Source organism: Musca autumnalis, unplaced genomic scaffold (assembly GCF_047663935.1).
Source record: "Musca autumnalis isolate F117 unplaced genomic scaffold, ASM4766393v1 scaffold_2, whole genome shotgun sequence".
Taxonomy (NCBI): domain Eukaryota; kingdom Metazoa; phylum Arthropoda; class Insecta; order Diptera; family Muscidae; genus Musca; species Musca autumnalis.
In genome coordinates, this window is record NW_027411755.1 from 25,997,528 (window position 1) to 26,008,278 (window position 10,751).

Sequence of the window (10,751 nt, forward strand, 5' to 3'; positions counted from 1 at the left end):
AATAAATAAATAAATAAATAAATAAATAAATAAATAAATAAATAAATAAATAAATAAATAAATAAATAAATAAATAAATAAATAAATAAATAAATAAATAAATAAATAAATAAATAAATAAATAAATAAATAAATAAATAAATAAATAAATAAATAAATAAATAAATAAATAAATAAATAAATAAATAAATAAATAAATAAATAAATAAATAAATAAATAAATAAATAAATAAATAAATAAATAAATAAATAAATAAATAAATAAATAAATAAATAAATAAATAAATAAATAAATAAATAAATAAATAAATAAATAAATAAATAAATAAATAAATAAATAAATAAATAAATAAATAAATAAATAAATAAATAAATAAATAAATAAATAAATAAATAAATAAATAAATAAATAAATAAATAAATAAATAAATAAATAAATAAATAAATAAATAAATAAATAAATAAATAAATAAATAAATAAATAAATAAATAAATAAATAAATAAATAAATAAATAAATAAATAAATAAATAAATAAATAAATAAATAAATAAATAAATAAATAAATAAATAAATAAATAAATAAATAAATAAATAAATAAATAAATAAATAAATAAATAAATAAATAAATAAATAAATAAATAAATAAATAAATAAATAAATAAATAAATAAATAAATAAATAAATAAATAAATAAATAAATAAATAAATAAATAAATAAATAAATAAATAAATAAATAAATAAATAAATAAATAAATAAATAAATAAATAAATAAATAAATAAATAAATAAATAAATAAATAAATAAATAAATAAATAAATAAATAAATAAATAAATAAATTTTGTTTTTTCAAAATAGTCTGGCTTAATCCCATTGTTGTTGTTTTAATATTTTAAAACAACTATTTTATTAGTGGAAAAGATTTGGCATTGTTCGCCAAGGGGTAAGGCAGGGAATACTATAGTTTCGATCCACGCCACTGGATCTCATCAGTTCCCTTGTTTCTTGTGTGTGGATATTCTCCACCGAAGTTATTTTTCAATAACTTCTTCAACAAGAAACGTTTTATACCCAAACATCAATCGTCAGCTCGAAGTATAAAGGTAAGCAAAGAAAAAAGTTCAATGAGAAGTTTTTCCTTGGCAACCTCATACAACTCCGACGAAAGTGTCTGCGAAACAATTCAAACCTCTTCCACTAAAATTTGGTTGGTCTGCTTTACAGCAAAAACAACACACGTCGTGCCAGTGTCTTCAATTTGAAGCATTGTGGCGTTTTTTTTTTTTTTTTTATTGGGATAGCGTTTGCAATTTTGTTTTTTCAAAATAGTCTGGCTTAATCCCATTGTTGTTGTTTTAATATTTTAAAACAACTATTTTATTAGTGGAAAAGATTTGGCGTTGTTCGCCAAGGGGTAAGGCAGGGAATACTATATAATAAATAAATAAACGTAGATTTTTAATGAATATTTTTCAAAGTTTATTGGACACAAAATTTTGATTTTTTAAGGATAAAAAGGATTCTTCTTAACTAATATTTTAAGAAGAATCCTTTTTATTTCGATTTTATTTAAATAATTTTTTAATTATTTTTTTAATTTTTAAAATTTGTAATTAATTATAATGTGTTTTGTGATTTCCTGTGGTGCCACCAAATTTCTGCAAGGAACACCAAGCCACAGGCAAACAACCCCACAATTAAGATCATCCAAGTCCAGAACAAATCCGTTGCTCCCAATTGCTGGGATCCCTTATCCACATATGGATCACGTATCGACACCTGCTTCAATTTCAACAAATCCGCAAAAGTATCGTAGGACCAGTATTCCATAAACCCATAGGCATGGACCAAATGCAACAGATAATTCAAACCATCCCTATAAGGAGAATTATTTTGCAATGGTATACCCCAAGGTAAATAGGGATAGATTACCAAATCGTCATAGGTACAAAAAGGTTTGTGCGTTAAAAACTGTTGCCTTAGTGTATCCTTTTCCCAACCGGGTGAGGAAACATAATAAACATAGGAAGTGTTGTAGTCATTCTTCAGGGCTTCCACGTAACTAATATTTTGGGTGGTCACTATATATTTTTCATAACCTTCGAAACGATATCTCATGGCAAAAGCTTCTGCATCCTGGAGTAACACTTTCATCTTTGAATCGACTATGTCTTGGAGTGTCTTTATTTGCGCATGTTTGGGTGGACTGGTCAGTAGGGTACTGACATTCACCGAAAATATGGTATTCAAAAAGAGACCAGTCATAAATAGCAGCAAATATACGAATTTTAAAATTTTCCGAGGTTCCTGGTTGGGCGGGGTGAATGATTGACCCAATACGGCGTGAAATATACGAACACTAAACACCAGCCTTGTGGGTTCCAAGAGGCCATCAAAAATATAATCAATCAACGATTGAAGCAGAGAGAAAATCACAGTACCAACGAGAATGGAACCAATGATGGTTGCGTTTAATATAATGGCATAGACCTCGCGAATACTCAGAGCCTGGGCACAGGGTACCATTAACATACCTCGGTCATGATAAAACACATCCGTCATATTAAACCATCTGTCGTAGTGTGGATTGCTGTCCATAGACATGGGTATATCAATTAGATTTGTTTCAACCAACTCCGCCAAGATCTCCTTAAAATGTTTGGAAGTCACCATATCAAGGGGCTTGATCATTTGCAGGGTGGCATTATAGCGTTCGGCAAAGAGCATTACAAATCTGGGTACATAACCATTAATTTTTAGATTGCCCTGCTCATCCTTGTAGTAGAGAGAGCGTAACGAAGCCTTATCCACATAGGTGAGTAGGGTTTTATTGTGCAGATTACGCCAATGTTGAGGATAATAAGTAAGATTTATGTTGCCGAGATCAGTTGCGGGAACTGGGTGAGACCAATGATATATGGGATAGGGTTTGAGGAAATAAAGCATACGACTACCGTGGCCACTTTGCTTTTGAGTTGAAGTGAAACTCAACAAAACATTGGTCATGTTGTGGTCCTTACAATTTTCGAGGAGTTGCTGTTGGAACTCCTGGTGATCCAAGACATCCACAGCTATAACCACAATTCTGGTCTCACGCATAAAATTCAAGACATTTGCCATTATTTCCATAAGTTGCACATTCATCTTCAGAGTAAGCAGAAGTACTGCCAACATCTCCTTATTGTACTCCATTCGATAAAGGAACTCTCCTTGGGATTTGGTCACCAAATTTGTTGGCCAATTTAATTTGTAAAGGCTTTGGATAATTGGTTCCAGAGAGGTTTGCTGCTCGTCATGGACCACAAGCAAAGAATTAAAGTTTCTTTCCATGTAAATGTTGTTCAGCAGTTTTTGATAGAAATTGATCTCATTATTTTCCTGGACCTTTAGGATATCCATAACAGAGCTCCTTGTGTTCCACATGTTACCCAAAAATAAGAGGATTTGAAGAATGAACTTCATTTGTACTCGGATTAAAAACTGCATTCTCCTCAGAACAATATTTGATGGCCACACTGTTGGAAGGACCAAATCAAACTGAGGACAGTAAAGTTGAGAACAAGTCTCTATATCCTTGCTTACAGTGCTTGGGATGAGCCTGCTTAATTTAATTAATTTATTAAAGTGATAAATCACAAGGCATTAATTAAATGCTTCAAATGTTTTGTTAGTGCCTAATAAGGCGCTCTAAAGAATAAAAAGGATTTTAATTAAGTAATAAGAAATTATATATACGTGGGTGCTGGAGAATAAAAGGTGAACGCCCACCAACTATTTTAAAAATATTTTTTTTAAAAAAATTACACGTTTTATGTTCTATTGGCGGAAGAAAAAATATTCTTTAAAAAATCCACGATTTGTGTTCTATTGGCGGAAGAAAAAATATTCGTTAAAAAATCCACGTTTTGTGGTCTAATGACGGAAGAAATAATATTCTTTAAAAAAATCACGTTTTGTGGTCTAAAGGCGAAGAAAAAATATTCGTTAAAAAATCGGCGGAATAACAAATATTCTTTAAAAAATCAACGTTTTGTGGTTGGATGGCGGAAGAAAAAAAAAATTTTTAAATCCACGTTTTGTGGTTGGATGGCGGAAGGAAAAATATTCTTTAAAAAATCCATGTTTTGTGGTTGGATGGAGGAAGAAAAAATATTCTTTGGAAAATCCACGTTTTGTGTGTTTAAAAAATATTTTTTAAAAAATAAACGTTTTGAGTGTGAAAAACATTTCTTAAAAAATCCACGTTTTGTTTGTTAAAAATATTTTTTAAAAATTCTACATTTTGTGTTAAAAATATTTTTTTTATAAATCCACGTTTTGTGTTACAAATATTCTTTAAAAAAATCCACATTTTCCGAAAAATATTTGTTAAAAAATCCACGTTTTGCAAAAAAAAAATTCTTAAACAATTAAAGTTTATTTATTTTTTTTAATTTAATTTATTTTATTTGTTTAATATTTAATTCAGAATTTGACAATCCCAACCTTTTGTATAACACGCTGCACTAAATGTTCCGCCAAAAATATCAAAAATCCCGAAGTCAAGCCACCAACCAAAATTATCCAAGGCCAAAAGAGATCCTTCACCTCAAGTGCTCGTGCCTGATTACCCAAATTGGGAGTACTGATGGTCACCCTCTTTGTCCGTAGCATATCTGCAAAGGTGCTGGCATACCAATACTGCGGCAAACCCACCGCATGTACCCGATTTATGAGATAATCCAACGGCTCCTTATAGATTGAATGCTTTTGCAGCTGCAGTGCACAAGGCATACTGAAGAGGGTCATCTTCTCGTAGACTTGGAAAATATTTTGAGTGAAATATTGCTGTTTACGCTTGAGGACCTTCCAGGAGAGTGAAACCAAAAAATAACCCGTTGAGGTATTGAAATTGTTGCGATTTTCTTCATAGTACGACACGCTATCGGTTAGCAGCAGAGAATCCTGTATAATGTCGGCGGCATCTTCTATGGCCTCAATATCACTGGTGATGGCCAGAATTTTTAGCTGTGAATTTTTGAGATCCTCAAACGATTGAATCTGCGGATGATTGGGTGGACTGGTAATCAGGGTGTTCATGTTAGCCGCAAATTGGGTGCTTATGTTTAACCCTGCCACAAAAATCAGAATATATATTAATTTCAAGCTACGCCACTTCGATTTCCGGGGCGCAAATGATTGACCCAAAATCCCCGAAAAGAAACGATAATTGAACAGGGAATCCAGGTGCTGCAGATGATGCCCATCGAAGAAATAATCCACCACAAATTGTGAAAGGGAGAAGATTAGGGTACAAAGAATGACGCAACCAAAAAGATTAGGGTACAAAGAATGACGCAACCAAAAAAGTAACGATTTAACAGGACACCATAGACTTCGGTTATGCTAAGCGGCAGGGCACATGGTATCATTAGCAAACCCTCCAGCGAATCATAGACTGCCGATTTGTAGAGCCATTTACCATCATTGTAGTGAGACAAGGTCATGGGTATGTCAATGAGATTATCTTGGACCATTTGATTGACTTGGCTAAGGGATGTCCTTGCCGCCACCTCGTGAGAGGCATACATTTGCATGTGGGCCTTAAAGACTTCGCCGAAGAGTAACACCAAACGGGCAATGTAACCATTAAGTTTAACACCTCCCTTGCCATCTTCATAGGGAAAGGACAAGGTCATGGTGGTATCAGTAAAATATACCACCGACTTATTCTCCATATTATGCCAATGTTCAGGATAATAGGGCGCTCCACTCCACACTGACCATTGGTAGTGGGGAAATGGCTTCAGTTGTTGTATGATGTCCACTTCTTCAGAATTGAGACCTTTCATCAGGACATTTGTCATTTTATATAAATCACAAAGTTTTAAGAAATTCTCCAGAAATTTCTGGTCAGCTTCTCCGGAGACCAGAACCAAAATCCTCGACTGCCTCATGTAATTTAAAACTTTTGCTGCCGAAGTCATTAGCTCCATATCCACCTTATTGGAAATTAAGAAAACAACCAATATCTCTGCATTAAAAGTTCTTACAAATTCGTAGCTGGCTCCTGTTGTCACCAGGACCAGGGGTAACTGAATCAAGTTAAAAGTGTCCTCCATGAGAATATCCTTTAGACTCTCTTGATCCGCCACCAGCAACAATGTTTCAAATTTCTTCTCCTTGTATATATTTCCCAGCAAATTTTCCAACTTAAAATTGTTTCCATCTCTTCCGGATTTGTTAGTCGAATTTGTATCCATGGCCAAGCCATGAATAAATAATTCCGCTAATAGAACAATTTGTAATAGTTGTCCCATGATAACTGCCGACTGATGCCATTCTAAATTGATTATCTTTTATTTGGTTTCGATTAACTAATAATTAATTTTGAAACCTACGCAGGGTTTGATGCGGGAGGGTGGGGAACAAGGTTGTAATTAATATGACATTTTAAGCTATTATGTGAAGAGATAATTGATTGTTTGAAATCCCGTAAAGCTTGCCATAAATACGGGTTACGACCACCATACGCTGAAAAGACGAAAAGGAAAGAGTCATCGATTTAGTTTAACATAAGGAAGTAGGTTTGAGGGTAGTCGGTATAGCCGACTATGTTTTATTTAGACAAAAAAATTATTTTTGAAAAAAGGCAAGGAAGACTATTCTGTGAATCATTTGCCGGAGAGTGGCAAAGGGATATGGAAATTTTTAAAAAAGGTAAACACCGTACGAGAATCTTGGGCAAAGCCAAGGGATACTGCCAAGAAAACCCTGAATTCTATAAAAAAAATAAGACGTAAGCGAAAAGCTGCCTTAACGGTAAGGTTGGCAATCAATTCCATTCTAATTACTTTGTGAAGCACCAAACTTTCTTCAGACTATTTTACCGAGCTTCAAACTTCATTGTCTAACATCAAACACATTTGTGGAACCACTTTGTTAAGTGCCAAACTTCTTTGTTTAGCATCAAGCCCTTCCATGAAACCACTTTGTTAGGCTTCGAACTTCTTAATCGCAGATTAGCGACAAGCTTCGCGGGATATATAAATTATACCTGTTAATATATACTAAATAAACAAAATGTCTCGCAAACATCTTAATCGAATTTCAAAACCGCTTCCTACAATTTGTGGCCTGTTTCTCTAAGACGAATTTGTTCGAAATACTACCATACTCCTGCTGTCGTAGGAAATGTTTGTTGGATTGAAAATAAAACAATACAAATATTAAAAAAAAACGAAGTTTGGTAGTAGCTCGAAAGAATGTGTATTCGAATCGTCTTAGTGAAACAGGTCGTTAGTCAAGCATCAAACCTCCTACTTACCTAAGTATCTAACATCCATTAAACTACTGTTTTAAGCATCAGACAGAAGGTTTTATCGCACATCGAACCCGCCTCAAACTATTTATTCAGGCAATAAACTTCTTTACGCAATTTCATCAAGCTTCAAATTTAATTGCCTGTATCAAACTTCAACGTCAAACTCGCTTCAAACTAATTAGTCAAGCATCAAACTTTCTCAGACTATTTCAGCAAGCTTCAAACATATGTTCTTAGTATAAAACTTCCATAAAATTACTCCAATAAACATTAGACTTGTTTATTCAATATCAAACTACTTTCAAAATTCTTTGATAGGTATCAAAGTTCCGTCAAACCACTTTGTTAAGCATCAGAATTCTTTATAGAACATCAAACAACTGACAAACTACTCTATAGGATTTCAAACCCGCTTCAGATTGCTTTGTATAGCATCAAACTTCCATTAAACCAATTCATCAAGCTTCAAACGTCTTTTTCCAGTAACAAACTTCAATCAAACCACTTTATTAAGCATCGTACATCATTATCGAATGTCAAACGACTAGCAAACTACTTTATATAATATTAACCCAACTTCAGACTACTTTATCAAGCATCAAACTTCCTTTGAACCACTTCATCCGCTTCAAACTACTTAGTCACACATCAAACTTTCTTTAAACCACTTCATCAAACTTCTTTGTCAAGTACCAAAGTTCAATCAAACCACTCTGTTGGGCATAAGACTTCATTATCGAACATCAAACGACTGGCAAACTACTTTAGGGAATATCAAACCCGCTTCCAACTACTTAGTCAACTATATAACATCCTAAAGACTATTTTTTCCAGCTTTAAACTACTTTACCAGTAGCAAACTTCCATTTGAAGCTATGTGTTATCCCTCAGACTTCTCTGTCGACTAGCAAACGGCTCGCAAATTCGCTTCCAACTACTTATTCAACCATATAAGTTCCTTTAGACTACATATTTCCTCAAGCTTCAAACTTTTTTGCCTAGTAACAAACTCCAAAAAATCCACTCTGTTTGGAATAACAGTTCGTCATCAAGCATCATACGACTAGCAAACTAGTTTATAGAACATTAAACTCGCTTCAGACTACTTTGTCAACCATCAAACTTCTTTTAAACTTTTTCATCAATCTTCAAACTTCTTTACGTAGTATCAAACAACAATCCAACCACTCCGTTAGGCATTAGACTTTGTTATCGAACATCAAATGACCAGCAACCTAGTTTAAAGAATATCAAACCCGCTTCTAACTACTTTGTGAACCATATAACATCCTTTAGACTATTACCTCAAGCTTCAAACTTCTTTAACTATTAGCAAACTTTCATTAAAGCAATGTGTTAAGCTTCAGAGTTCCTTATCGATTAGCAAGCAGATTGCAAACTCGGTTCAAGCTACTTACTCGACCATCAAACTTCTTTTAAACCTTTTCATTAAACTTCAAACTTCTTTACGTAGTATCAAATTACAATCGAACCACTCCGTTAGGCATTAGACTTTGTTATCGAACATCAAATGCCTAGCAACCTAGTTTATAGAACATCAAACTTCTTTACCTATTTGCAAACATCCATTGCAATGTGTTAAGCCTCAGACTTCCTTATCGAATAGCAAGCAGCTGACAATCTCGCTTCAGACAACTTTGTCAACCATCAAACTTCTTTTAAACCTTTTCATCAAGCTTCAAACTTCTTTACGTAGTATCAAACAACAATCGAACCACTCCGTTAGGCATTATACTTTGTTATCGAACATCAAATGACTAGCAACCTAGTTTAAAGAATATCAAACCCGCTTCTAACTACTTTGTGAACCATATAACTTCCTTTAGACTATTACCTCAAGCTTCAAACTTCTTTAACTATTAGCAAACTCGCATTAAAGCAATGTGTTAAGCCTCAGAGTTCCTTATCGATTAGCAAGCAGATTGCAAACTTGGTTCAAGCTACTTACTCGACCAGCAAACTTCTTTTAACCCTTTTCATCAAGCTTCGAACTTCTTTAGGTAGTATCAAACTACAATCGAACCACTCCGTTAGGCATTAGACAAATAAAAATAGTTCATATTCTAACTACTTAGGGAACCATATAACTTCCTTTAGACTATTGCCTCAAGCTTCAAACTTCTTTAACTATTAGCAAACTTCCATTAAAGCAATGTGTTAAGCCTCAGAGTTCCTTATCGATTAGCAAGCAAATTGCAAACTCGCTTCAGACTACTTACTCAACCATCAAACTTATTTTAAACCTTTTCATCAAGCTTCAAACTTCTTTACGTGATATCAAACTTCCATTAAAGCAATGTGTTAAGCCTTAGACTTCCTCACCGAATAGCAAGCAGCTGGCAAACTCGCTTCAGACTACTTAGTCAACCACCAGACTTGTTTTGTACCTTTTCATCAAGCTTCAAACTTCTTTGCTTAGTATCAAACTACCATCGAACCACTCCGTTAGGCATTAGACTTCTTGTCGAACATAAGAATACTTACTCAACCATCAAATTTTTTTTAAACCTTTATCAAGCTTCAAACATCGTTGCGTGGTATCAAACTACCATCGAACCCCTCCGTCGGGCATTAGACTTCGTTATCGAACATAAGAATACTTAGTCAACCATCAAACTTATTTTAAACCTTTCATCAAGCTTCAAACTCCTTTGCTTAGTATCAAACTATAATCGAACACCTCCATTAGGCATTAGACTTCGTTATCGAACATCAAATGGCTAGAAAACTAGTTTATAGAACATTAAACCCGCTTCAGACTACCTAGTCAACCATCAAACATCTTTTAAACCTTTTCATCAAGCTTCAAACTTCTTTGCTTAGTATCAAACTATAATCGAACCCCTCCGTTAGGCATTAGATTTTGTTATCGAACATCAAATGACTAGCAACCTAGGTTATAGAATATCAAACCCGCTTCTAACTACTTAGTGAACCATATAACTTCCTTTAGACTATTTCATCAAGCTTCAAACTTCTTTACCTATTAGCAAACTTCCATTAAAACAATGTGTTAAGCCTCAGAGTTCCTTATCAAATAGCAAGCAGCTGGCAAACTCGCTTCAGACTACTTACTCGACCATCAAACTTCTTTTAAACCTTTTCATCAAGCTTCAAACTTCTTTGCTTAGTATCAAACTATAATCGAACCCCTCCGTTAGGTATTAGACTTTGTTATCGAACATCAAATGACTAGCAACCTAGTTTATAGAATATCAAACCCGCTTCTAACTACTTAGTGCACCATATAACTTGTAATGACGTCCTTTGCAAAAAAAAAAAAAAAAAAAAAAAAAAAAAAAAAATTATTGTCTGATGGAAATATAAATTAAAAAAAAAATAATGTTGCTAGATATCGCATACTTTTTTACTACAGTGTAGTGGGATCAATCACCAGTCACTGAGAACATAAGAGGTAATACAA

The 10,751-nt window shown here is 33.2% G+C and overlaps 3 protein-coding genes across 3 annotated transcripts; all 3 read right to left on the reverse strand.

Moving 5' to 3' along the window:
* Positions 1-1,620: 1,620 nt before the first annotated feature.
* Positions 1,621-3,426, reverse strand: LOC141392179 (uncharacterized). The gene has a single exon (XM_073965134.1). The coding sequence runs from the start codon at positions 3,424-3,426 to the stop codon at positions 1,621-1,623; it is 1,806 nt and encodes a 601-aa protein (XP_073821235.1).
* A 1,041-nt stretch (positions 3,427-4,467) lies between these two features.
* On the reverse strand, positions 4,468-5,082 carry LOC141392180 (uncharacterized). The gene has a single exon (XM_073965135.1). It carries the CDS (start codon positions 5,080-5,082, stop codon positions 4,468-4,470), a length of 615 nt encoding a protein of 204 aa, XP_073821236.1.
* A 206-nt stretch (positions 5,083-5,288) lies between these two features.
* Positions 5,289-6,501, reverse strand: LOC141392181 (uncharacterized). The gene has a single exon (XM_073965136.1). It carries the CDS (start codon positions 6,300-6,302, stop codon positions 5,289-5,291), a length of 1,014 nt encoding a protein of 337 aa, XP_073821237.1. The 5' UTR covers positions 6,303-6,501.
* Positions 6,502-10,751: the final 4,250 nt, after the last annotated feature.